The 24951-nt window shown below is 35.5% G+C and overlaps 4 protein-coding genes and 1 pseudogene across 6 annotated transcripts; 1 reads left to right on the top strand and 4 right to left on the bottom strand.

The window, feature by feature from the left end:
* Positions 1-2019: 2019 nt before the first annotated feature.
* On the bottom strand, positions 2020-4511 carry LOC125187533 (nudix hydrolase 23, chloroplastic-like). Of its 2 annotated transcripts, none has more exons than XM_048084140.2 (7): positions 4110-4511; positions 3503-3637; positions 3168-3244; positions 2952-3087; positions 2679-2819; positions 2532-2590; positions 2020-2285 (listed from the first exon to the last, which is right to left on the bottom strand). In XM_048084140.2, exons 1-7 carry the CDS (start codon positions 4389-4391, stop codon positions 2225-2227), a joined length of 891 nt encoding a protein of 296 aa, XP_047940097.1. In that variant the 5' UTR covers positions 4392-4511; the 3' UTR covers positions 2020-2224. The 2 variants fall into 2 exon arrangements, with proteins under 2 accessions (XP_047940097.1, XP_047940098.1); XM_048084141.2 differs by having other exon boundaries at positions 3503-3634; positions 4110-4507.
* Positions 4512-9544: 5033 nt separating this feature from the next.
* Positions 9545-13701, top strand: LOC125188411 (actin-like). Its single transcript, XM_048085235.2, has 5 exons — positions 9545-9701; positions 11857-11927; positions 12022-12415; positions 12751-13364; positions 13474-13701. The coding sequence occupies exons 2-5, from the start codon at positions 11868-11870 to the stop codon at positions 13537-13539; spliced, it is 1134 nt and encodes a 377-aa protein (XP_047941192.1). The 5' UTR covers positions 9545-9701; positions 11857-11867; the 3' UTR covers positions 13540-13701.
* A 166-nt stretch (positions 13702-13867) lies between these two features.
* Positions 13868-17052, bottom strand: LOC125188410 (putative protein phosphatase 2C 43). Of its 2 annotated transcripts, none has more exons than XM_048085234.2 (5): positions 16694-17052; positions 15417-15730; positions 14791-15155; positions 14448-14684; positions 13868-14352 (listed from the first exon to the last, which is right to left on the bottom strand). In XM_048085234.2, exons 2-5 carry the CDS (start codon positions 15718-15720, stop codon positions 14119-14121), a joined length of 1140 nt encoding a protein of 379 aa, XP_047941191.1. In that variant the 5' UTR covers positions 15721-15730; positions 16694-17052; the 3' UTR covers positions 13868-14118. The 2 variants fall into 2 exon arrangements, with proteins under 2 accessions (XP_047941191.1, XP_047941190.1); XM_048085233.2 differs by having other exon boundaries at positions 15417-15808.
* Positions 17053-17901: 849 nt separating this feature from the next.
* LOC125191147 (putative germin-like protein 2-1) lies at positions 17902-19160 on the bottom strand. The gene is made up of 2 exons (XM_048088630.2): positions 18992-19160; positions 17902-18660 (listed from the first exon to the last, which is right to left on the bottom strand). The coding sequence occupies exons 1-2, from the start codon at positions 19107-19109 to the stop codon at positions 18125-18127; spliced, it is 654 nt and encodes a 217-aa protein (XP_047944587.1). The 5' UTR covers positions 19110-19160; the 3' UTR covers positions 17902-18124.
* A 4168-nt stretch (positions 19161-23328) lies between these two features.
* Positions 23329-24659, bottom strand: LOC125191222 (putative germin-like protein 2-1; annotated as a pseudogene).
* Positions 24660-24951: the final 292 nt, after the last annotated feature.

A 24951-nucleotide genomic window follows, 5' to 3' on the forward strand; every position in this document is an offset into this window, starting at 1 on the left:
TACTTCCAGTTTGCCCTCAGCATGCCCTCTCCAGCCGACGATGTGTATCGCCCCCAGATAGTCACATCGTTGTTCGACACCCTGGATCAACCCCAGGCGACGAAGGATCTCAGGCCGCGACGTACACAACGGATCCGACACTTAGCACGGACGACTACGAGGTGGAAGAAACGCCCGCCGAGCCGCCTTCCAGGAGCAGGAAGGGGAAGGTGCCGGCGTCGACGGCTGCGACTGATACGGCTTCCGATGAGAAGCCGAAGCGGGTAAGTACTACTTACACTCTGGAAGAGTCCGAGCTGATAGCCAACTGCTGGGCGGACATGACGCAGAACGCGGAGCGCAGCAACTACCAGACTGAGATCATGTTCTGGGAGCGGGTTGCGGAGAAGTACACGAGCAACAAGACTGCCTCGATGAAGGACCATGGCAGCGAGGCGATCCGCCGGCATTGGGAGCGCCTCATGAGGGACTGCGACCATTTCAACGGTATATATTCTAACTTGATGACGAACATGACGAGTGGCCAGAACGAGCACATGGTCCGAGATGAGGCCATCCAGAGGTATAGTGGCCAGTTCTTGTTGAAGGGCTTCAAGTATTGGAACATCTATGATAGGCTGAAGGATCTCCCCAAATTCCGGACGGGGATGCACAGCGCGCTGCACGGGAAATCGGTGTGCTCGCGACTTAGCGGTGCGGAGAGCGAGGGGAGCGCGTCCCCCATCGACTTGACTGGGGATGGTCCGCACGAGCGCCCTGTGGGAGCGAAGAAGGCGAAGGGGAGGCGGAAGGGGAAGGGCGCATCGTCGGATGCCCAGTCGGAACCCCAGTTCATACAACAAACCACGCTCTCTGCCAATGTCGCCAATCTGACGCAGTTGTACACGCTGTACTTCACCGGCGGCGGAATCCCAGAAGAGAAGCAGTCCCTCTGGTCGACCATCCAAAATTCGAAGATCCTGATGGGCCTCCCGCCGGATGCCCCGCACGAGCGCCCTGTGGGAGCGAAGAAGGCGAAGGGGAAGGGCGCATCATCGGATGCCCAGTCGGAACCCCAGTTCATACAACAAACCACGCTCTCTGCCAATGTCGCCAATCTGACGCAGTTGTACACGCTGTACTTCACCGGCGGCGGAATCCCAGAAGAGAAGCAGTCCCTCTGGTCGACCATCCAAAATTCGAAGATCCTGATGGGCCTCCCGCCGGATGCCCCTCCCTCTTAGTTTTTTAAATCTTTGTTTTTTATGGTTTTTTATTTGTAGTTTTTTTTTTCTCGTTGTATTATATTTTGCAATGATTAATACAACGATGAATTGTTCACTATAAATCTATTTATTAAACACATTCGTAGGGAAAATTAAACAATGTTAGTGATGATGTAAAAATGAAATGTTGAGTTAGGGAAAAATAAGGGAGAAATAAGGGAGAAACCATTGGAGCAGTTGGCTAAAAGTTGGCTAAAAACTGGGGATAAATTTTGGTACTGACGTGGCGCTGATGTGGCAGGACTTAGGGAGAAATAAGGGAGTTTTTAGGGAGAGCATTGGGAATGCTCTTAGACGAAACATCACTGACCATTTGAAATTTATGTTTATATTCTTGATATATTTAGTGTAATGTATTTAAAATAGTACAACAAAATAGCATTGCAGCAAAAAAGACGATTCCGTCGCCTTGGAGCCCTCAACATCCAACATCATATGAGGAGTGAACATCAGGGTAAGCAGTAGTCCTCAACGTTCAACATCACGTGAGGGGGTTCAATCAGGGTACGCAGTAGCCCATTAAGGGAAGACCTTGACAAAATATAGCATCTTCATGCAAAATCGAATAACCCGAGCCACAAATTTTGAACAATTTAAGGAAACTTGCATTGTTTTTCAACATTTAAAAAAAAAATATCATGTTCTTTATAAGTCGTATAGCCAATTACTATCATTTTCTGAGACGTATTAACACCAAATTTCGGTAAATATTTCCCAACATTTACTAAAGTTGTTGAATAGATAATCGACTGCATTGTTTGAACTGAATTAATTGTCATTGATATTCATCAATCAAACACATGATATGAGGATCAAAGTGAAAAAAAATGTCAAGAATCTAAATCATCAAACAGGAAGATCGTCCGTGCACTAGACATACATACATGATATACATGAATGAACTAAGTACCTTCCTACAACAAACTTTACATTCCACCCTTCTCCGCACGGGCCCGTTTTCAACACCTCATATGGCTATCCAGAGTGTACTCACGGATCTCAGACGGGCTCGTACCAGGCCTGTCGACAATCATCTGCTGGTTAGGGATGACAATTTTCAAGACAAGAGTGATATGTGAATTTATTTGAGAATGGTTATGCTTGTTGGAGGAAATGAAGACGTGGACATTGAGACTTTTCCACGTAAGGGCCCATGAGTAGTGAAAGGAAAAGATGGATAAGAGACGGATAAGAGACAACATGTGCTGGTGGCCTAACAATAGAGACTTTTTTGGTCCATTGTTGCATAGGTTTAAAGGGTATTACCGTTTGTTTATGATGCCGTAGTGAAACTTGGCTCGGCCCGTTTTCTTATCTTCCATGTACTGTAAAAACCATCATAGATGAATCAAATGTTAGGTAAATTAGAAGGGATGATGATGGTTGTTCGAGATAATCTGTAGGCGTACGAACCAAGTTTAAGGTGACCAGCATCGAAGAAAATGCCAGAGAATCGAATGGAATATCCTCAAATGCGAAAAGCTTGCATTCTGATGACTCTGGACCCGGTGAGAAGTGAGGTCTCTTCAACTTCGCCAGGAATATAACATAAGTCTGTCAACACCATTCATGAACATGGAGCCAATCATAACCATAAACACCAAGAATGCAGATAAGTAGCATAGCACGCGTTATAGACACAAAGAATAACTGATGTACATAATTCATATCACGAATACTCCTTACCTGGCCAATAAGGGGGATGTCCAGCTGGGCGAATGGTGAAAGGATCTCGACTTCTGCATTCGCCTCCTCCCATGTTTCCCTAATTGCCCCTTCAGCGGCAGACTCCCCAATCTCCATGTAACCAGCAGGAAGAGTCCTTCATGCGCAGTAAAAATAGCACCTTGACATAATCTATGATGATACTTTTAAAAGGAAATTTCACGCTGAAAAGCATACCAGAGGCCATGAGACGGTTGAATATTCCGTTTACACAACAGTATCTTGTTTTCATGCTCAATGAGGCAACCCACTACCTATAAATCGAGAAAAAAGGTTACAACTGTAATCAAGAAAAATTCTCAGCTCTCAATTTCTACATCGGATAATCAATATAGATGGTGTTGCCATCCTAAACACAAACGATAAACTAAGGCTATAGCAATCTGGAATTTCACTAGTCAATGGAATCTGGCTGGAAATAACACATTCTCACATCAACGACGAGAGTATACTGGAAGAGTTCCATAAAAGCCAAGTATATTCCATGCATGTAAACATTTTTCTCTTCTTACCATTTTTGGATTCTCATAAGCAATTTTCCCACACCGTGTGCAGATAGCTCTCGTCTTTTCTTCTCCATCAGGCACCTCGTGCTTGGTTGGGCCACCGCACAATTGGCAGAAATTGATCTTCCTAGTAAAGCCCTGCTAATGTCAGAAACCGATAATCAACTCAATTGCTAATTATTCCACATTAACTATATGTTCTCTTGAATTCTTGTTGCAACCATCGGCATTTCTCTTATATGCCCCGACTAATTCATTCAAATACACACTAAACTAGATGCATCAATCTTCACAGCTCAAAACCAAGTGTATACAACTTAAGCTAAGCCAATGCAGCATCATAAGATGGGATTAAACAAAGTATAATGCCCTGAACTGTTATCACCACCTAACTAATTCTTCATAACACCAAATCAACAAACTAAATCACCAAAAATTAACACTTAAAACTATGGATTAGCAAGCAAAAAAAAAAAAAACTGGAAATTCCCCAATTTACAAAACATGGTAGAAGCAGTGGTATAACCTAAAATCCACCAAATAACAAGAAAACTATCCATAAAAGGTAAAAAAAACAATTCAAAGTCAAAGAATTACTAAAATGAAAACTCACAGCTGAGTGAACTGCTGTAGACGTTGAGGATGAAGGGGGCGATGGCCCCCCATCTGGGGTCGACTCGGAATGAGTTTGCGACATTTGAAAAGCTCTAAAAAAGCGACCTTTTCGAATTTGGAAAGCGCAAAAGTGTGATTTGGGGGATTTCAAAACCGCTGCTAAAATGGGATTTCTTGAAATCAAATTGAAATTCGAATGGGGCTTCTTTAATCTGTGGGGTAGAGAAAAACATCCGGATGAAGAAGATGAAGAACCAAGAATTTGTATGGTTTTCATCATTATTGAAGTTCCCAATTAATATTTGGTTGACTTTTTCTAGTTTCTTCCTTGTGTAGTTTCAACTGTTCAAAGGATTTGATGTAGCTGCATTTAACCATGGTGATATTTTATCAGGGAAATCCTCACTGTAATGATTTGGAAAAATATAAATCAAATTAAACTTAATCTGGAGAAAAAAATTGATGGACCAGTTGGGGTTTGAGTTTGTGTCAGTGTCACATTACTTCTTGCGTCTTCTAACACTAGAATTTTTTGTTACTCCTACTATACGAGTTTTAGGCTTTTAGCGCACAGGAGCAACTCTAAGAGGAGAGGGTAAACAAAAAGGATATCGTGTTTATATTTTTTCAAAAAATGTAATATACTTTTTCAAAGAGCAATCAACTCCAAAGATAAAAGATATATTGGAAAGAGGTATATGTACAATTCATTCTCTACTTAAATGTTTCCTTTTCCAAATATTTAGCAAATGATATAAAATAGTAATCTCTCCGTCCTGCTTTAGTAGTCTCATTGATTTTTCTATCCTCTTTTTGTAAAAATGATAAAAAATAGTTAAAGAGGAGAAATGGTAAATTAAGAGAGAATAATATAGAGAAGAGTCTTATCTACATTATTGTCTCTCTTACTTTACCGTTTCTCCACTTTAACTATTTTTTATCATTTTTACAAAAAGAAGGCAGAAAAGTCAATGAGATTGATAAAACAGGATGGGGGAGTATTAAACAAATATTTAAAACATAAAAAATCCTAAACTAATCAAATATAAACGCCAAACGCATCAAGTAAAATCCATCCACAAATTAAAAAAGATATATTAAATTTTAATCTAAACATAAAATATTATATAGTACTAAACAATATATTAAACAAAGATTTAAAACATTAAAAAAAACCCTAAACTAAAAAGATATAAAGGCCAATAAAAAGAATGCCGTCTATTCTACAGAAGAACCGCAATCTTCAAGCCAAGAACCGAAGCACTAGCCCAATCTCTTAAACACAAATCTCTTTCTCCTATCTTCTTTTCTAGATTTGTACCTTTGATTTTCTTTTGTCTGATGAATGAGGTGAAACTCTATTCTTGGTGTCTTTTTATTTCAAAAATTAGGGTTAGAATTCAAGGTAATCTATTTCTTGTTGGTGGAATTAATTTCATAAAACTAACAATCAATTTCAGAGAATTCAATATATTGTCAATTTTATTGTAAATATTTTGCTGCTTCTCATCTCCCGCCAAGCACATAACTAATTTTTTCCATTTTACCTTCTTCTTCATGGAGAGGTAAAGATACTTCCTCAAAATGGAAAAAGGTATAATAATAACTTCCCATTTACCTCTCCCCTTGGAGTATGTTTTTCCATCAAAAAGAGGCAAATTTGGCAGTTATCACACTTTACCTTCCCATTTACCTTCTCTCTTGGAGTTGCTCTAAGAGCATCTCCAACCATTCCATTAAACACATATTCATTTTAGTGTAAATCTCATGCTAAATATTGATTTTATTCCAACTATTTATATTAAATTAAAAATTAAAAGAGTATTCTCTATAATATGCCTTTTTCACTCACAAAATTTGAAAAAAATTTAGGTTTTGGTTTAGTGTAAACCTAAAGATAAGTATTTTTTTTTCTCAAAAACCAAAAATAGGATTGGTTTTTGAGTACTATTGGAGCTAAATACCTATCTCATTTTAGGTATTAGTGTACCTTGGAGATGGTCTAATTCGCAAAATAAGAGCATCTCCAATGGAGGCTAGCGAATAAGCTAGCCGATCCGTGATCGACTAGCCTCCATTGCGACCGGCCAGCGCGATTTCGGCTAGCCCATCGGCTAGCTCACGCCGATTCACACGACCGGCTAGCCTCCCTTGCAGCCTCCAAAATCGGCTATCGGCTAGCAGTTTTTTTATATTTTTTTTAGGTATTTTAATTAATTATGTAATTTTTTTGTATTCTAATTAATTCTTGTCCTGACGATGTGGCAGGAGGAATTTTTGGCTAGGCTATTGCTAGCCCATTGCCATTGGAGATGCTCTAAGAGGTAAAAAAAGTGATAGTAGAAAAGTCCTGCTTATAAAGTTTATAATTTCTAGGACAAATCAAAATAAAAATAATTTCTATTTTTAAAAGATGTAGGAATTAATATTATTTTATGAGATATTGGCTCCTAATATCATGGAATTTACAAAAAGTTGAGTTTTTACTTTTTCCCACGAACTTTCAACTTAACAAATAATATCACGAACTTTACCAAAGTTTGTTATTTTCCAGCAGTGAAAAAATTCCGACTGTATTAATGGATTGAAGAATAATTTTGGAGGACGTGCTTCAAGAAAAACTATTCTCAATTATTGAAAAACTTTAAGCTCTCGAAGTTGTTGTCGAAAAATTAAGAATAAAAATCGTTATCATGATATTATTTGTCGGATTTTTTTCGCCAGTAAAAATAACAAACTCGGGTAAAATCCTGATATTATTTGCCAACTTGAAAATTCGGGGAAAAATCCAATATTTTGAAAGTTCTGTAATATTAGAAGTACATATTCTATCATAAAAAATGTAAATGAAAACTATAGTTATATGTGTGGATTATGATTTTTCCATCAATTGACCCAATGTTTTTTGGCTGAATATGTATAAATTGATAGTTGCATAGCGACATTGAGATGAAAATGAATTAAAACCCAAGTTTCAATCATATAACATTATTGCACAATAGAAAATGGGGGATATCCAAATCTTATAAGGCAAGAAAAACAACAATAATTGACATAATGAAGTAAAATATTGAAGTACAATCTTAAAATAGAAATCTTACTTTTGAAGCACATGACCATGGTTTCTAGATAAAAGATGCAAAGCATATGTATCTAGGTATGCATCACATGTTTTCCATCAAAGCAAGTTAGATTATTTTGTTGTTCTTCCTCTTTATCTAAAGTTGGATCCAAAAGCTCTTTATACAAATTGTGTAATCACTTCTTTATGAGACATCAAAGTTGGTAATCAATAAGCGGCCACTTGGTATTGGGTTTTGGTATATCAAACTTATAACATACCTATTGCTTTTATACAAGTATATATTGATTATATTATTCAAATTTGTTCAATCTCATAAAAATGACAAACTATTAAGCCAATAGATAAGTTTAATTAATAATACGTTCACCAATAGGTTGAGAGTTCAATTATATAATTGAATCATATATAATGACCATCTACAACCATTTTACACTACATTTAAATTCATTTATAGTGTAAATATCATATCAAATAGTGATTTACTGATTTTATATCAATCATTTATACTAAACTCAAATTTAAAAGAATATCTCTATCTATTATTTATTCTTACACACAAAAAAGTGATTTGAAATACTATTGAATTGCCAACTCCAATTTGGGTTTTAGAGTATCATTATAAATGGTATAAGTAATCAATTTCACTCAAAATGTTATTTCGTGCATGACCCATCCATACTATTATTAAAATAATGGGGATTTACTAGAAATAACAATACATAAATAAGTAAAACTCTAAAAGTGATGAACCTTTTGAAGTAATACCTAAAAAAATTGTAGATACATAAACTCATTTTATATTGATGTTTGACATGACAACGAAATTAGATCAAATTTATAATTTTTTAATTTCTTCAAATAAGTTTTACTCCATTATATTGATACGGTATTCAGTATAGTCAAAGAAATGCTAATAATTAAAAAAAAAAGTTTGTACCATTCATAGACAAAATGAACTTAAAAATTCTTATTAGACCTTTACGATATGATAAACTAAAGTTGTAAAGGGAGGCAACTTAATATTCGATTTTTTGTAACTTGACATATTGTTCGATGGTACGTCAAAAAAGAAATAAAACAAAAAAATTGAGAAACACAAAGGCAAAATGATGAATTTGAGTATGGCTTTATACTTAACCCTGTTTTATAGCTAATAGTTAAGATGCAGAATAATAAAAGAGGTTGCAATTCAAGTTTTCATGCATTTTCTTTTTCTTTTTAATGTTAAATAACAACATATATTTTCACGAGAGGTTGAAAAATACAAAATGAATCATCAATACTGTCGTCGGACTATATTATATGTTAATTATTCAATTGTATTTTTTGGTTACTCTAAACAATTTATCACTCTATTTTATTTGTAAAGAATGTTGGCATGAATGATGGTGAGTGGGCACACCCCAATTTGCACGTAGTTGATTATCATTGCTGATCAACTTACCCACTAAACATAAATAATTTAAAATCAATTAAGGAGAAACAAAGTCTGGAATAAATTATTTTTATAATTTATTTGCGTTGAGGCAAATTTGCCCTCAACAAATTATTATCGGACACGTTGTACCCCTAGTGTCAAATTAGGAAGTACTCCCTCCGTCCTATAAAAGTTGAGACAACTTTTGAGTACGAAGATTAAGAATTTATATTAAATAAATAGAAGAGATGAAAAAAGTAGGAATATAAGAGAGAGTAAAGTAAATGATGGAATAAAATAAGAGTGATTAGATGTTTTGTTTTTTGTTAAAAAAGGAAATGACTCAACTTTATTGGGACGGACTAAAAAGGAATACGACTCAACTTTTATGGGACGGAGGGAGTACTAGAAAACAGCACTAATTATTTTATATTATTGCGCTTCTCATATTAAATGCAAATTATGAATTTTTACAATTACATTCCCAACTGTATTTTCTTCCTCAGTTATTACTACTAACTAGAAAAATAGTACATGCAATAGATTTATTTTGGAAAGTTCTAGATGAAAATAATAATGTGGTTCACATACTTTTGAATATGATTCAAAAATGATAATAAAAATAACACACACATATAGGTATATATTTATTTAGAATTTTCACAACTTTTTGTGGACAATACTATTGTTTGTAAATCAAATTAAAATTCTTTACTTATTTTGTGAGAGTCCAAGAGTGTGTGCCCGAAATTGACCTCGAGAGACCCGGGTAGATAACGCAGGGACTGATTTAAAATAGAGGGGCAAATCCGACATAAACGAAAAGCTGGGAATGTATTGCTGTCGTTGGGCCCCACGCACATTTTTGAATATCAACGGCTAGGATTAATTGAGGCGTGGATCTTGGGTTCATTAAAAGGGGAATTTCATTCAATTCCTTCAAACTCCATTTCCATTTTAATTTCAAGGAGAGGGGCGCCACTATTTCGGAGAAGGGGAAAACAGAGGTTTTATTCTCTGCTGATAGAGAGAGATATTCGAAGCTAGAGCGAGGAAGGAGGTGATTCATTTGCAGAGAGACTTCACAGGTATGGTTTTAGTTGTCCATTTGATTTCTGGATGGGTTTAATCCGTTGATGGATTGTGAAATGATTGGTTTTGTGTACCGTTTTTTGATTATTTTGATTTGTGAGGGGATGTGGTTTTGCTAATGAGATCTGTGATTTTTTCGCTGTTTGGTGGATTGTGATGCGTGGATCTGGAAAAGGGCTTTTGAGATTTTGTTGAGGAGTAGTTTGAGTTTCCGATTGACTGATTTTGACTTGACTGATCGTTTAACATGGTGGCAGCATTGTAAGATGCTTTTTTCTTTTGCGTGGATGCTTATTGTGGCCGCAAGTTTTAATTTTTATTTATAAAAATAGATTAATTTCTAAAAAATCCATTGTTATTTGTAGGCCTGTCAAAATGGATATTGGGTATTGGATACCCGATATCCGAACCCGAAAAAATCGGATAATTAATACTTAAGAGTTAGCGTTTAATATATGTAATTTAATTTTTTAATTACATTTTAATTTCATTGACATGTAATATTTTGAATTTTGAATCTTTGATGATGTTATTTTTAGATCTAGATTCTTATGAATGATTGAATTGTGATGTTTATAAGGGATGAATGTTTAAACTTATGAATTTTGATGGTTATTGACTTATTGTGGATGGATGAAAGATGTTAATATGTAGTAAGTATAACTTATGAATTTTATATTGTTCAAAGTTTGTAGTTATTTCTTTTAAATTAGAACTACTATAAGACTTAGTATTTCTAAAAATTAGAACTACTTCAATATTGTATTAAATTCGAATTAAATAATATTAAATAAATTCTAAAAGTTTGTAATTAATTTCCAAAAATAAAAAAATAAAAAAAATTACAATCGGGACTGGATACCCGATTTTTCGGGACAGGATACCCGAGTCGGGTATCCGGGTACCCGAAATCAAATTCGAGTCGGGTATCGGGTATTTGATTTTGGGAATTTCGGGATCGGGTACCCGAAAATTTCGGATCGGGTATCCGCGGGTACCCAATTTGACAGGCCTAGTTATTTGTATAATTATTTTTTAAAAAAATTAATAATGCCCAAACTTTTAAAAATGAGTTAATTTCTTCTATATTCTCTTTTTACAATGAAAAGTTATATGCACTCAATCTTGAAGGCTATAGGATTATATAGTCGAGCTTAAATACATATATGAAGGATTGGATTCAGAATATGGAGTGTTATTGTAGTTAAAATAAATGGCAAAAGGATAATGATTGACAGTCTCTTGTGCATGCAAATTTGTTTTGTAGCTAAAAACATTATTTTCAGTGACCCAATTGATCTTTGTTATGTGTTTTGTACTCAACAATTTTTTTACTCCATTCTTATGATCTTGTTCACAGAAGTATCATAGTTCATATATGAATAAGTATTATACGATATATCTTGTTGCCAATTTATTTTTTAGTTTTTCATATCTTGCATTGCATAACTGACTGAGCATTCCGAAAATTCGTGCTAGCGTGACATATAGAATAAAAATAAATTAATCAGGTGACAAAAACGATGTTGTATGATTGTTTGTTATGTTAAGCACAAAAATATATCCAATGAAAGTATATAGGAGTATCTTGTAACAATCAAATAACTCAACAATTGCACTATCGATTTTATGAAAATTTTCAGTATTTTAATTATGTAATTTGGAAATTTTAGTTAAGTATTTTTGATTTTTTAATTATTTATTTTCATTTTACTAATATCACAATTTAAATTTATGTTCTTTTGTATTTATTTCTGTAATGTTACATGAAATTATCAAAATTTTCAATTTTTTTTATTTTGATTTTACAAATATTGTACACTATAATAAACACATGAAATTAGAGAATACAGTAATAAAAAAATGAAAACTTATTTGTGGTTGAATTTGGGGTCGGATTGTTGGTGCTGTGACTGAAAAGTGAAATGTCGGATGTGACAACTGAAAAATACAGTTTTGCAAAAATAGGGATTGAGTTGTGGATGACCTAATGATCAAATTTAAATTAGATGAGATTGATAAATTTGTTATTTGGCCTGAATAACTGATCTTGGTGAGATCGGCACAGGATGCAAGAAGATGTCACATTGTGTTGTGTCAATGTAATAAAACAAGTTGAATAATAGTAGTTGTTATGTTGTTTCTCCACAGAACATTAAGAAATGGCCGAAACCGAGGATATCCAGCCCCTTGTCTGTGACAATGGAACCGGAATGGTCAAGGTAACCCTTATGATTGAACAAACGAAAAACTCATTTTATCAACATCTAGTCAATGTGCAAATGCCTAAATTTTAGTTGATCTGAATATTACCAGGCCGGATTTGCTGGAGATGATGCTCCGAGGGCTGTGTTCCCTAGCATTGTTGGACGTCCTCGTCACACTGGTGTGATGGTTGGCATGGGCCAAAAAGATGCTTATGTTGGTGATGAGGCTCAATCCAAGAGGGGTATCTTGACATTGAAGTATCCAATTGAGCATGGAATTGTCAGCAACTGGGATGATATGGAGAAAATATGGCATCACACTTTCTACAATGAACTGCGTGTGGCCCCAGAAGAGCATCCGATTCTCTTGACAGAGGCCCCTCTTAACCCCAAGGCCAATCGTGAAAAGATGACTCAGATCATGTTCGAGACATTTAATGCCCCTGCCATGTATGTCGCCATTCAGGCAGTTCTCTCCCTTTATGCCAGTGGTCGTACAACTGGTAAGCAAATGCTAAACCATTTTATTTTTCCTCTTCATGACAAAATAGTTCCTTTCTTTTCAAGAACTCTACTATTGTGTGGACCAGCTATCAGCCCTTAACTTAATAAAGTAAATTATCTTAGGTAAAGTAAATTTGTTGTAGCATCAATGATTCACTGATAACAATTGCTATATTGTTATCGAGTAACTTTAGAAGATGTATCAGTAGAGGAGGTATCTCGATTTAGTTCTATACTACGTAGTTTTCTTCAAGCATTTGCTTTCTAAGATCAAAGTTCCTGTTATACAGCATAATAGAGGAAAAATCTGATGATATTGATGGATTGGTTGTAGGTATTGTTCTCGACTCTGGTGATGGTGTGAGCCATACAGTCCCCATCTATGAAGGTTATGCCCTCCCTCATGCGATCCTCCGTCTTGATCTGGCTGGGCGTGATCTGACTGACCACCTCATGAAGATATTGACTGAGAGAGGCTACTCTTTCACCACCACTGCAGAGCGAGAAATTGTTAGGGATATTAAAGAGAAGCTGGCTTACATTGCTCTGGACTACGAGCAAGAGATTGAAACATCCAGGACCAGCTCCGCTGTGGAGAAGAACTATGAGCTTCCCGATGGACAAGTGATCACCATTGGTGCTGAAAGATTCCGGTGCCCTGAGGTCCTCTTCCAGCCATCAATGATCGGAATGGAAGCAGCTGGTATTCATGAGACCACTTACAACTCTATCATGAAGTGTGATGTTGACATCAGGAAGGATCTGTATGGAAACATCGTCCTCAGTGGTGGCTCGACCATGTTCCCGGGTATTGCTGACAGGATGAGCAAGGAGATCACCGCTCTAGCACCGAGCAGCATGAAGATTAAGGTGGTGGCTCCTCCTGAGAGGAAGTACAGTGTCTGGATCGGAGGTTCCATCTTGGCTTCTCTCAGCACCTTCCAGCAGGTAATGCAATATACAGGGGCTGTTCAACTACTTATAGTTTTAAGTATTTACAAACTAGAAAACTTCAAGAATTGATACTAACTGATGATTTTATTGTTGAAATTTGCAGATGTGGATTGCCAAGGCAGAGTACGACGAATCTGGGCCCTCGATTGTCCACAGAAAGTGCTTCTAAGAAGATCTTGGCTGGTGAAGGGATTTGGGATGCTGCTATTTGCTTTTCCTTGTTAGCTTCTTGTGTTTTTTTATTTGCTATGAGCTTTTTAAATTCTTAAGCTTTGGACATGGTGGCGATATTCATTTTTCCCATTTATATTAATGTTAATTTGTAGAAGAATTTGTGTATCTATCATCATGTTTTTTGGATGAAAGCCCACATTTCACCAAAATATGCTTATTAATTGCTTGTAAATAAGTATTAAGCCACAATTTATCACTAAAGTTTCTGTACAGAAATTTTATAGGAGTATATAAAAAATAGGTGGGCATGGTGCATAAAGAGATGAAAAAACACAGCTTGCATTTGAAGCCATCTCAACATTCTTTGCAGATGCATTAACCAATTAAACAGAAAATTTGCACATATCTCAAACATTTCTTACAAACATTGATGCAAAATCAAAGTATATGGATCCTGTCTCATCAAATCTGGTAATGACAAATCACAGAGCAGCTGTTAGAAATTGAAGTGAGAAGATGACTCGAAGACACTAAACTTGGTGTGTTGCAAATCTTGATGGCAATCCAACTTTCACTAGAAATCAAAATTCAATGGTCCAGCAGTGTCCGTGTATCCTCGTATCGACAGCTCAGGCCCACCCTCGTTCCTCTCTATCATCTCGTGATCAATGAAGAGCACAACAACTGTGATGTCATCATGTATCCGTCTCCTGGTGCCCTGATCAAGCTTCTTGATCTCATTATATGGGATCTTCCTCGTCTTGGCTGCCTTCATCAAAGCTGACACGATGAGCCTTCTGGCTATACCCTGATAGTCCAAGAAAACAGTGATCAGGTCAAGAATGGAGAGAGAGAGAGAGAGAGAGAGAGAAAGAGAGAGAGAGAGATAGAGAGAGAGCTCACCAGCCTTGGATTGTTATGGACAATCTCAACAGCCTCTTGATTGGTCAAGTGCTCCCAAAGACCATCAGATGCAAAAATGATGAATTTGTCTTTGGGTTGTAAGAGTCTGATGAACATGGCTGGATCAGCTCTTAGGACCGGACGACGGAGAGGCTCCTGGAGGTGAAACCTAGGAAACGTAGGGTCAAGAGCAAACTCCGGCCTCTTTAGATACGCATCCCCAATCGATCTCGACACCTGCAAAACACCATCCTCACATCAATATCGACCAAGAACCATCAAGGGGAGAAACGAGTCCTAAGTGATTGAAGCTAACACTTGCGACCAAGCGGTGATTGCAAACCTGAATAATGCCCTTGATGCGCCAGACGCCTTGCCTGAGGACTAGGATCTGCGGATCTTCAGGGTGCGACATCTTCAATTCTTTCCTCACCTCCTCCAGAGAGGCGTTGTGATCTCTGGTCAGCTGCTCCGCCACAATTTTGTTTGGTCGATCCAGATAGCCAATCACGGCTCTTGAATCGCCTAGATTAGCAGCATATAGTGTTCCCTTCCAGATAACTCCGACGAGACAGCATGATCCGATTGCTGCAATATCTGGTCTAATTGTGTAAGCTCTCCGGACAAGAGTTAGGAAACCGTTTTCTGTTTCGGATACTGCGCTTCTGATGATTTCGCCGGAGATCGTTCCAGTTTCTTTCGCCAGTTCTGTAAAGAAAATAAGCAACAGCCAACTTTCGTTACCTACTTGAGGATAATGCTTTTTTCATGTTAGTTCAGCAAACATCAAAGCTTCCAACCACGATATGAAAGCCTCCGATTCTCAGTTATTGAAACTATATTCCTAAAACTACGCAATGATATGAAAGAATCTGTCAGCCACGAAACAGATCACGAAAACTAAGACAGATAATACTCCTACATCACATGAGATTTGGAGTAGAGTGATTGAAGGGAAACAAGACTTACTTAGAAAATGACGAAACAAGTGATCAGAGATGTACTTTGCGGCCTCACACCCACCATGGCCGTCATAGACCCCCACAAAGGTGGCACTGCGGCCTGTCTCGACCTGGCTTTGATCCTCAAGGACTTGGTTCGCCTGGACCATTGCAAAAGAAAACTCGCCATGGGAATGCTTCTCAAGGTCTCTGGACCACAGAAGCCCATCATCATCACCTCCCGCGCTTCCATCATCATCCCTGTTCATACGGGCATATCGACTGAAAGGGCGCAAACACGAGGACACCAATCTTCCAAGCCAAGAGAACATCCCTCATTTCCTGTCAGTTCAGATCAAAGAAGTTTCTGAGGTTGATGCAGAATACGAAACCACACCAAACCACAGATTTTTTTATGCCCTATCATGTAGAAAAACAACAAAAGAGTCAAGATCTTTTACACTTCAACAAACAAGAACTTATGCTCACACTGAATCTGAATCAATAATGAGAATACTTCAAAAGCGTGATAATAAACAATGATTTTCAAACGACTGCTATTCAATGAAGATTGGAAATGACAGAGGGCAATAAGAGAGTCAAGATTTTTTACATTACAGCTGTAGCTACAACAACAAACAACACTGAATCAGAATCAAAGACCATAAAACTTCGAAAGTGTACTAATCAACGAAGACTGGAAAATTACAAAGGACAGCAAAAGAGACAAGCTTTTGTGCATTCCACTTGCAGCTACTACAATAAACAATAACTTATGGTCACACTGAATGTGAATCAAAGACGAGAACACTTTCAAATTACGACGGCTACAAAGGGCAGCAAGTGATCGAGGAACCCTAGAAATTTGTCCCATAGCTAATGCAACATGATGAAAATTCGAGGACCAATGGTCAAAGAATCAGGTTAAATACAAAATGACAAAAAAGGAAAAAGATGCCAAGCACTAGACGACTAGTGAATCGATAGAACAGAGAGCTCGAGTACAACGCAACTAGCAAGAAACATGAATTTTGGGGGTAAAAGGCAATAATTCAATTCAGATTAAAGCAGAGACATGTGATGAACACGATCACATCTTCAAATTCTAATCATATGGACAAATAATGAAGCATAACTGATGAAATTCAAAACAATGGATCCCATCTGAACAATAAAACCGACGATCTTTCACAAAAAGGGGAAATTTAAATCAAGATATTCGCAGAAACAAACTTCAACTCCAAATTGTTCGAGGGAAATTCTAAGAAATTAAGTGGAGTGAGAAATTGAGCTCAAGAAACTCACCGGAATTATCAATCCACAGCTATAGCAGGTGAAAATCCCTAAGATCGAGAACCCAGAAAAGGAAATGATCAATGCACCACAATCTGAAGCCAAGACTCGACTTTTAAGTAACCCAAGAAGGGGATTCCTCGCGAGATTGCGAACGATGTGTGATTTAAAGAGAGATTTGCCAAACAAAAGTAGCGGAAAAGGTAGAGAAGCTCAAAATTTAATGTAAAATGAAGAGAGTTTCGCAGAAACTGCGAGAAAAATGGATCTGGGGTTTGAATTCACACAATGAAATTCAGGTATTTTGCATCATAAATATGAGTAAGTATTAACATAGAGAGAGAAAACAGAGGGGGGAAAAAGTTAACGAAGGCCAACTTGCATAATTTTCAAATTAATAAAAAAATTACTCCTACTAACTATTTATATATTTTTTCTTGAATTTGACTTTTATGTATAAAAACCTTAAAATAAGAAAAATTTGGAGGGTAATGATTGATGTGTGGAGAAGCCGATATAATGGAATATTGATTTCAAGTAAGTATGAATATATTATGACCCTAAGAAATAAATTGTTATTTAAATGATATTTTCTATAGTGGTAAACCTTTTATTTTTTATTTTCAAGAATTTTATTTCTATGCTGACTAGCGTGACGATTTTTTATTTTATAATAGTAATATTCAGAAAGATTCTAGTTGAAGATGTAATTAAGTTGAAAAGGCGGAATAAGAACCTGGAAATTTCTTGGCCATGCATCCATGTGAATAAAGTCAAAAAAATTATTGATCATCCCATGTGAATAATGGTGTTCTTTTTTGGTTACTATTGGCAAGCAACTTATGACAATTAGATAAAGGAAAAAAAAGTGGAAAAGTAATTCAACTAGATATATTCATCTTATATTCTTAATCTAAAAAAGAACTTAGTAATTGCATTATTAAATTTTGGAAAAATTAGATGGATTGGATGTATGCAGTATTGTATGCAAATAGTATTACACTACATTCCGAATAAAAATGAAACAAGTTCGATGCTGAACTTTTTGTTATGTGAGTTTTGGGAGTTTTCAAGTGAAAGTAGTGTTTCTTTTCAAAAACTTTTCCTTTTTTTCATATGTTCGGTTTGCAATTTATTCTTTTATTATTCTTCATGATGAATATTGAGTACACTAAATGTTTTTAAAGTTATAATAAGTCCGCTTGTTTGATCCACTGGTATAACAATTCATAAAGTCTCGAACAAATCACACAAGACATTCCTTCATCATTTTGCAATAAAACATATCACTCTACACAATAAAATTGAAAATTGAAATAAAAAAAGGCACAAATTAAAGATGACATTCAAACTCCAACGTTGAGCTAATTTGACAAACAAAGAAACACTAAATCACAATGCTTTGATCATGATCAAAAGATATAAAATTCAAAGATTTTCCTTCTAGAACTTTCCTTGAAGATTTTCAACAATGCTCTGATCAACCTGAAAAGACTTAGCAAGAATATCACTAGTGATATCTGGTTTGGATCCAAAAATAGCATTTGTGGCAGTTATAACACCGGGATTTTGGCTGCTCAATCCAGAAATAGAAACTGCATATCCATCTCCAACATTCCTCTGGTAATGCAATAACCCAATTGGGAATACAAACACATCACCCTTGTGGAGGGTCTTAGTGATGTGCCTATTTTCAGGGTTTGAGGTCACAAACCCGACTTCCAAAGAGCCCTCGAGGACCGTGATGATCTCAGAGGCCCTCGGGTGGGAGTGGGGGACGATGACCCCCTTGGGAGCATAATCGATCCGGGCCAGTGCAATGCCTAGGGTGTTGAGCCCAGGCAGTTGGGTCACGGTCACTGGGGTGACCGTGGCACCAAAGGGGTTCTTTGTGTCGGCTGGCATGTGGAGCCCACTGAACAAGAAGTCACTAGCTTGGACCGATGCAGTGGTCTTGCATGCCAGACCATTCACTCTTGCTGAAAGGAAAAAGATTAATAATTAATAATATAATTAAGGGTGGATGCAGAAAAATTATTTTGGATAAGCTAAAATAAAAATATCCAAAATCAATCGCTAGGGTGCTAAAAGTTGGTTTTTGTGACAACGCTACACTAAACGTAAAAATCTAATGAAAAATTGAATTGCAGCCTTTCATTGTAGATCTTCGCGATCGAAGGACTGAAAATGATATTTATGTTATGAATTTAATAAGGTTTCACATTTGAACCTCGACATCTCTCTCTATACATATAGATATTCCATTTTCATGAAATTAATAATTGACATTTTGTTTATCTATGATTGTACCTGAGGTAGACGCATCTGCAACACAGAAATCTTGTAACGGGCTAGGCTCGAAGGCAAATGCAATGCAGCATAAACTAAGAGCTACTGTGCTCAATAAGAGAGAGAATTGTTTCGCCATTTCAATTTTTTGATTGAATATAGTAAGAGATGTATTAAGTTGCTATGAATTTGAGTGATGCAATTGATGATGAGAAATCATATCTATTTATAGAAAGATTTCATAGCGTGTATTAAAATTATAGGAATCTTTGAAACAGTCGCGGCGGCAGAAGAAGTTCTTCGTCATTATATCCAAACCATGTAAGAACAATGTGTTGCTGCCTTAATTATTTTGAACTGATCATGTAATACATAATGCTTTGACATTTGTTGCTTTCTATTGGAATGTATAAAATTCGAGATAATAATTAATATAGATACTTTTTCATGCCGGAAGAGATGATTTATATTCAAGCTGACTTAGTTGAAAAACATATCTTATCTATATCAAGGAAAAAAGAAAACTAATTTTGTACACTTAATCTATTTTACGTGATTATTAAGTCAAGTTTGAGTTTGACAACTTAACTCATTTATACTGTATATTGTCGATTCTTTTATGGAGTACTTTATAATTAGAGACGAGTATGTTAGGTAGTGTTTAATTAATACTATTATTTATTATTTATAAAACAAAATAATAGTTCGTAAATATTTAATTAATTATTGAATCTTTATTATTTTATTTATAAAAATGGTGAATATCTAAATCTAAATATTAATAAGTCTTTACGAAGCTCTTTTACTAATCCTCTAGTAAGACTAAATTTCTTACGTATATCTCGATTAGGTTACAGTTTACACCATGGATTACGTTTAAATTTCTTCCTTTCTTATAACTCACTTTACACGAGGGATAATTTGTAGAATTGTAGTCTTATGTACATATGCTTTGTTTATAACAAGTCTATTCACTTGAAATTTCCATTCTTTATGAATTTGCTTCCACATTAGTCTTTCGAATACTTTAAATTGAATCAAAGTAACGAAAGTCTTCTGTTTATTTAAGTTAATTACTATAGGTTAGTGGAGGAAAAAGTTAGTGGAAGGTAGATTTTATTCTTATGTACTTTATTAATTTTGTAGTAGAGTGTGAGTGTAAAAATTTAGTGGAGTGTGGAAAAAAAAAGTAAATGAGAATTTAAATTATGCACATTCCAAAATCACAAATTGAGATATTATTTCATAGACAAAGGAAGTAGAATACTTATCACTTGTAATATATGGAATGTGATCAAATGCAAACCCTAAATATTGTACAAACTCCAAACTATGATCCAGATCATTAAAAAATGTCAATAAATGGAAAAATAGTAGCAACAAAAAATATCAACACAGTGTCAACGGTTGATGTTGTGTTGATATTGTGTTGACACTGTGTTGACATTTTCTGTTGCTACTATTTTGTCATTTATTAATATTTTTTAATAGTGGAGATCATAGTTTGGAGTTTGTACAATATATGAGTTTGCATTATATCACTACCCTTTAATATATAGAGTCAATGTTGTGATCAATAATCTATACGAGAATTTAGTAATAATAATGATTATTCTAGTGAAACATGAGCCATAATTGAAATTAGATCCATTAGCAATGTTTTAAAAATTGGACCGGCAAGCAAACCGGTGAAGCTACTGGTTCACGGTTTAATTGGTTGGATCGGTCCAATCACTGGTCGGACCGTTTTACTGCAGCATATATAATTAAATATATATTTTATAAATATATCAAATTTATTATATAATAAAATGTAGTTTTGATCAAATTCATATATATTTTTATATAATTTAGTGAAAAATAAAATATTATTAAACTTAATTGAAGATAAGTATAATTAAAACTTAAATTTAATTAAATATATATGACAACATTGAAATTTAGTGTAATAAATTACTATTAAAGTTTATTAAATAACAAATTTAATTAACATATTTTATTTATAATTAATTATAATGAATTAATCAATTTATAAAATAATAGTTAATCATAGAAGGAATGAAAATTTATTCATTGATTATAAGAACAATTAAAGTTATTGTTATACCACAATAATTGAAGTGGTGGAGTGGTAATGGAGTTGGACTTATATACATGAAGTCTATGGTTCAAATCCCATTGTACACAAGTTTTTTTAAAAAAGCTTAAAATGTCAAAAAACTGGTTCAACCGGTTCCCGGTTTTCGGTCAAACCGGCCGGTTCATCCAGTTCAAAACGACTCAACCTCTCGGCGGCTCAATATGGTGAACCGAACCTGCCGGTTCGCGGCCGGACCGGTTAGACCGGCCGGTCCAAACCGGTTTTTAAAACACTTCTATAAGTGAATTGAGAGTATGAAATCCATACTACCAATTTTTCTTCTTTTACTGATCCATACATAATTTTCTACTATCAAATGGTTTTGTATGGCAAAAAAGTTACATTACATTACAATTATTAGTGGCGGTGGTTATAAGGAAACCATCAATTTCACCATAAACAATTTATGAAATACGCTTTATTTTCTTCTGCATTGTAGTTACACTATTAATTCTCTACAAAATAAATTTTCTCTCTTTCCTGTTAGCTAAACTAATCGTTGCTAAGTTGGGTACCAAAGAGATGTGAGCTTGGGCTTACCACTCGAGCTAATAACTGATTAAAGTGAGCCCAATTTAGTCGTACTTCAAACAAATAACTTATGCCACAATTGAAGTTAATATGATCTCTAAGCTCAATGTCAAATTATGTAGTCTAAGCTATCTTTTCATTTATTATTTCCTCATGTTTAATCTCCAATATCTTTTACAGTAATGAATTAAATATCCTACTGATTTAATTCAAGTAATTAACTTGTTTTCGTCAAGAGTTGTCTAATTCAAGGTAACTATTTATTTAATTGAATTAACTTCCATCAGACTAAAACACATGTACAATAAAATCTTAGTTTTAAACACATAAAAGGTACTTATAATCAACCTAACATCTCTCAGGATACATTTGATCAATATAATACTAACAATCGTGACTAATAACTATTGAAGGGATATATAAGAGGGAGAGGACGACATGGTTAGGGTGTATATATAGATGTTGAAAGAGAAGGAGAGATATTCTATATAATTAAGGTCCAAGAAGAAACGCTTATTTTAAAATTTGAATTAAAACTTATTGATGGATATATTATCGACAAGCATACATGCCAATGACGATGCATGGATTAATCGATCGGCTTTTAATTTTTATTATCAAACACAAATGAAACATAAAAAATATATATCTTTGATGGACGTGACTATCAGATAATTTTGATAAACCCTTTTTTGATTTCACTTTATTTTTTTACAGTCATATATCCGTCAGTAAGTGTCACTAATATAGACCTCAAACCTCGATAGTGACGAAAGTTCAGCGAAAATATATCCCTCTATAAATTTGATCATCTTCTATATTTGGACAAATGTATCTTTTCAATTAGGTCTTCTATTGGGATGAATGCTATTATCTACTAATATTTATTTCAATATTTTTGAATACCCCATTTCACTATCAATTTTCATCCTCCTCATTTGACATTTCCTCCTCCAAATTATTATTCACAAAACCATCATTCGACCTAAAACCATGTCCGCTAAAGCCAGGATCTTCCTGGCCCACGCCCAACTTCGATACGGATCGGAACAAATTGGGGCGGTTACCGGAGCTTGGTCAATCGCGGAGGCCGGCGGGCTTCGACGAAGAGCTAAACCCGAAACCGGGATCCATCTCGATCCAAAAACCCGGTAGAATCTAAACCTATTATCGCCGACGATACAATTGAATAACTCGAAATGCGGATAGAAAAATCTGAGCGTTGGAACAGGACGGCGGTGGCGCTTCGGCGTCAACGGTGGCTGGTGTCATAGGTCATTTAATCGGACGGCTATAGATGATAGGCGAATAGCGGTCGTCCGATTGAGGAAGAAACTGGAGGAATTTGGCGGAAAATCAAATAGTGAGAGGCTAACTTGCATTATTAAATTTTGGAAAAGGATGGATTGGATGTATGCAAATAGTATTGCACCACATTCTGAATAAAAATGAAATAAGTTCGATCATGAACTTTTTGTTGTGTGAGTTTTCAAGTGAAAGTATTGTTTCTTTTCAAAAAACTTTTTCTTTTTGTTGTATGTTGGGTTTGCAATTTATTCTTTTATTACTCTTCATGATGAATATTGAGTACTTTAAATGTTTTTTCAGTTATAATAAATTCGCTTGTTTGATCCACTGGTATAACAATTCATAAAATCTCAAACAAATCACACAAGGCCTTCCTTCATCTTTTTGCAATAAAACATCTCACTCTACACAATAAAATTGAAAACTGAAATAACAAAAAAGGAACAAATAAAAGATGACATTCAAACTCCAACGTTGAGCTAATTTGACAAACAAAGAAACACTAAATCACAATGCTTTGATCATGATCAAAAGATATAAAATTCAAAGATTTTCCTTCTAGAACTTTCCTTGGAGATTTTCAACAATGCTCTGATCAACCTGAAAAGACTTAGCAAGAATATCACTAGTGATATCTGGTTTGGATCCAAAAATAGCATTTGTGGCAGTTATAACACCGGGATTTTGGCTGCTCAATCCAGAAATAGAAACTGCATATCCATCTCCAACATTCCTCTGGTAATGCAATAGCCCAATTGGGAATACAAACACATCACCCTTGTGGAGGGTCTTAGTGATGTGCCTATTTTCAGGGTTTGAGGTCACAAACCCGACTTCCAAAGAGCCCTCGAGGACCGTGATGATCTCAGAGGCCCTCGGGTGGGAGTGGGGGACGATGACCCCCTAGGGAGCATAATCGATCCGGGCCAGTGCAATGCCTAGGGTGTTGAGCCCAGGCAGTTGGGTCACGGTCACTGGGGTGACCGTGGCACCAAAGGGGTTCTTTGTGTCGGCTGGCATGTGGAGCCCACTGAACAAGAAGTCACTAGCTTGGACTGATGCAGGGGTCTTGCATGCCAGACCATTCACTCTTGCTGAAAAGAAAAACATTAATAATTAATAATATAATTAAGGGTGAATCCAAAAAAATTATTTTGGATAAGCTAAAATAAAAATATCCAAAACCTATTGCTAGGGTGCTAAAAGTTGGTTTTCATGACGATGCTACACTAAACGTATAAATCTAATGAACTAAATCGCGATTTTTTTTAAGTGGCTACACACCTCTCTCTCTATATATAGATATTTCCTTTTCATGAAATTGTTTATCTATGATTGTACCTGAGGTAGAGGCATCTGCAACACAGAAATCTTGCAACGGGCTAGGCTCGAAGGCAAATGCAATGCAACAGAAACTGAGAGCCACTGTGCTCAATAAGAGAGAGAATTGTTTCGCCATTGCAAAATTTAGCTTGAATATAGTAAGAGATGTATTAAGTTGCTATGAATTTGAGTGATGCAATTGATGATGAGGAATCATATCTATTTATAGAAAGATTTCACAGTGTGTCTTAAAATTTTAGGAATCTTTGAAACAGTCGCGGCGGCAGAAGAAGCTCTTCGTCATTATATCCAAACCATGTAAGAACAAAGTGTTGCTGCCTTAATTATTTTGAACTGATCATGTAATACATAATGCTTTGACATTTGTTGCTTTCTATAAGAATGTATAAAATTCGAGATAATAATTAATATAGATAATTTTTCATGCCGGAAGAGATGATATACTAATCTTGCTGACTGAGTCGAAAAACATATCTTATCTATATCAAGGAAAAAAGAAAACTAAATTTGTACACCTAATTTATTTAACGTGATTATTAAGTCAAGTTTGAGTTTGACAACTTGACTTATTGTCGACTCTTTTATACTTTATAATTAGAGACGAGTATGTAAAGTATTTAATTAATACTATTATTTATTATTAATAAAATAAAATAAT

Source organism: Salvia hispanica, chromosome 5, assembly GCF_029641045.1.
Source record: "Salvia hispanica isolate PSC_SH4W2 chromosome 5, Shi_PSC_v1, whole genome shotgun sequence".
Lineage (NCBI taxonomy): Eukaryota > Viridiplantae > Streptophyta > Magnoliopsida > Lamiales > Lamiaceae > Salvia > Salvia hispanica.

Excerpts from the sequence above, each read along its gene's own strand:
- LOC125188411 (XM_048085235.2), top strand. The coding sequence starts at position 11,868 with ATGGCCGAAACCGAGGATATCCAGCCCCTTGTCTGTGACAATGGAACC. Across the intron at positions 12,416-12,750 it reads TGCCAGTGGTCGTACAACTG|GTATTGTTCTCGACTCTGGT; the intron begins GTAAGCAAATGC and ends GATTGGTTGTAG. Across the intron at positions 13,365-13,473 it reads CTCTCAGCACCTTCCAGCAG|ATGTGGATTGCCAAGGCAGA; the intron begins GTAATGCAATAT and ends TGAAATTTGCAG.
- LOC125187533 (XM_048084140.2), bottom strand. The coding sequence starts at position 4,391 with ATGATGAAAACCATACAAATTCTTGGTTCTTCATCTTCTTCATCCGGA. Across the intron at positions 3,245-3,502 it reads CTTATGAGAATCCAAAAATG|GTAGTGGGTTGCCTCATTGA; the intron begins GTAAGAAGAGAA and ends CTCGATTTATAG. Across the intron at positions 2,591-2,678 it reads TGCTGGTCACCTTAAACTTG|TACATGGAAGATAAGAAAAC; the intron begins GTTCGTACGCCT and ends TGGTTTTTACAG.
- LOC125188410 (XM_048085234.2), bottom strand. The coding sequence starts at position 15,720 with ATGTTCTCTTGGCTTGGAAGATTGGTGTCCTCGTGTTTGCGCCCTTTC. Across the intron at positions 15,156-15,416 it reads CTTGTTTCGTCATTTTCTAA|AACTGGCGAAAGAAACTGGA; the intron begins GTAAGTCTTGTT and ends TTTTCTTTACAG. Across the intron at positions 14,685-14,790 it reads GCATCAAGGGCATTATTCAG|GTGTCGAGATCGATTGGGGA; the intron begins GTTTGCAATCAC and ends GGTGTTTTGCAG.
- LOC125191147 (XM_048088630.2), bottom strand. The coding sequence starts at position 19,109 with ATGGCGAAACAATTCTCTCTCTTATTGAGCACAGTAGCTCTTAGTTTA. Across the intron at positions 18,661-18,991 it reads TGCAGATGCGTCTACCTCAG|CAAGAGTGAATGGTCTGGCA; the intron begins GTACAATCATAG and ends TTTTCCTTTCAG.